The sequence below is a fragment of the Arachis ipaensis genome, chromosome B03 (genome assembly GCF_000816755.2).
Source record: "Arachis ipaensis cultivar K30076 chromosome B03, Araip1.1, whole genome shotgun sequence".
NCBI lineage: Eukaryota > Viridiplantae > Streptophyta > Magnoliopsida > Fabales > Fabaceae > Arachis > Arachis ipaensis.
In genome coordinates this window covers 2,231,344-2,233,054 of record NC_029787.2, presented here as the reverse complement: position 1 = coordinate 2,233,054, position 1,711 = coordinate 2,231,344, and the positions used below count along the sequence as shown (strand labels likewise).

The 1,711-nt window shown below is 35.8% G+C and overlaps 1 protein-coding gene across 1 annotated transcript in view; it reads right to left on the bottom strand.

The window, feature by feature from the left end:
• The window catches only part of LOC107632393, a gene marked incomplete in the record, with an annotated part of 9,650 nt that continues 8,530 nt past the window's right edge, over positions 592-1,711 (bottom strand). The window contains 1 exon segment of the mRNA XM_021117722.1: positions 592-1,711. Within this exon segment, the coding sequence (XP_020973381.1) occupies positions 1,339-1,711 (373 nt within the window).

Genomic DNA, 1,711 nt, shown 5'->3' with positions numbered 1-1,711 from the left:
TAAGAATGTTATTCATTAATTTTAATTATAAAAAAATATATATAATATATATTAATTAAAGTTAACTGTTAAAATCACCAAAATACAGAAATTTTGGAATATTTGAGAGAGGCTAATATGAATGAATGTATTTATTATTTGTTGAGCATTGTGGTAACTGATGTCATCATATATCATAGTAGTTGTCCTAATTGAGTAAAGTAAAGGATAGCAGCGTTGGAATTCCCAAAATGAATAATTGAAGTGAATGCATTGATTGATTACATGAGAGTGATTAAATGCATCCTGCAAATGGAAAGAAAAGGAACAGATGGGGGAAACCCAAAAAGTAGAGACATGGCATGCAACAGTCTTTATCTGTGGAATGTGGTTACCTTACTTGTATTCTGTTCATACTTTATTTGTATTATGTCTGTGACTGAAACACACAGAAAGAGAGCGCCCTACCTACTCCTACTCCTACTGCCACATAAGAACAAATACTGTCACACTCCATCGTCATGCACCATGCTTGTGTTACTGATAACCACTAAATAGTTTTATAAAGATAAAGATATATTATTCATCATCAAGGTTAGATGGGACTGGAAGTTGAAAGCTAGAGAGCTTAATCAAAAATTCAAAATATCATTCTCCAATAATTCAGGAGAAAAGAATTGACAATATCAGGCTAATGTCCCCCTAAAAAACAAGCATTATATTTTACATGGGAATGGGAGTAGTAGTAGTAGCATAAAGACACAACAACATTAGCAAAGAAAACCATCCTTCGGTTCCCTTGTTTAAATGAATAAGAGGGCTTCGATCTCATCCCTCCCTCATCATCAGAATTCAGACCTGAGACCAGGATTCAGAGCATTTTTTCCAGTCATCAAGAACCAAATAGATTTACAGAAACTCAACATCTGCTCTATACTATACTACACTATACTAAACTATACATGATCTATTGCTAAGCACAATCAGTCACCTCCAAGATTCCTCAACCGAATAATCTGTGAGAGGTTATCTTGATTCTGGAACTGTAGTCAGCACACCTAAACTTTCTTTGGATAATGAACATCATGTTGTAAGAAACAAACGCATCTTGTATAACGGGGAGAAGGAAGAAAGAGATCTTGCAGCAGCAGATATTCTCTCAAGTACTTTTCTTTATACAATCCTCGGCAAAAAGATCAGGCTTTCCTATTTTCGCCTCCTCATGTCTTATCCTAAGTAGTTGGTTCAAAATTGTTGTCCCGCAGCCAAAAATTTCTACCTCCCATGCAACCCAATTATAATCAAAATCTTGAAGGATCACTGAATACATACATAAAAATTTCTTCACAAATCATCACATCACATGAGCATATTTAAATCCGTTAGGTCATCCATTGGTATGTCAAGTCCCATGCAATCGTGGTCTTGCAAACCATCCTCATCAAAATTCAACCAAGAACTAAGATCTTGAGGGCCGCCAAGTTCAACAGATACACCAAATTCTTCTATTGTACTTAAATCAGGCAGAGGAAAATTCTCAAATTCGCTAGGTTGATTTACTTTATTTGTTTCCTGGTTACCAGATAATGGTGGTCCATCTTTGTTTTGCTCACCAGCAGTAATCTTTTGCTTGGGCTTAACCTTTGTTTTGTTCTCATTTTGGCAACTGTCCAGTGACAGGCGTCCAGATCTAGAAGCCGAATTTTGTTTGGCTTGATCCTTGCTCTGATTC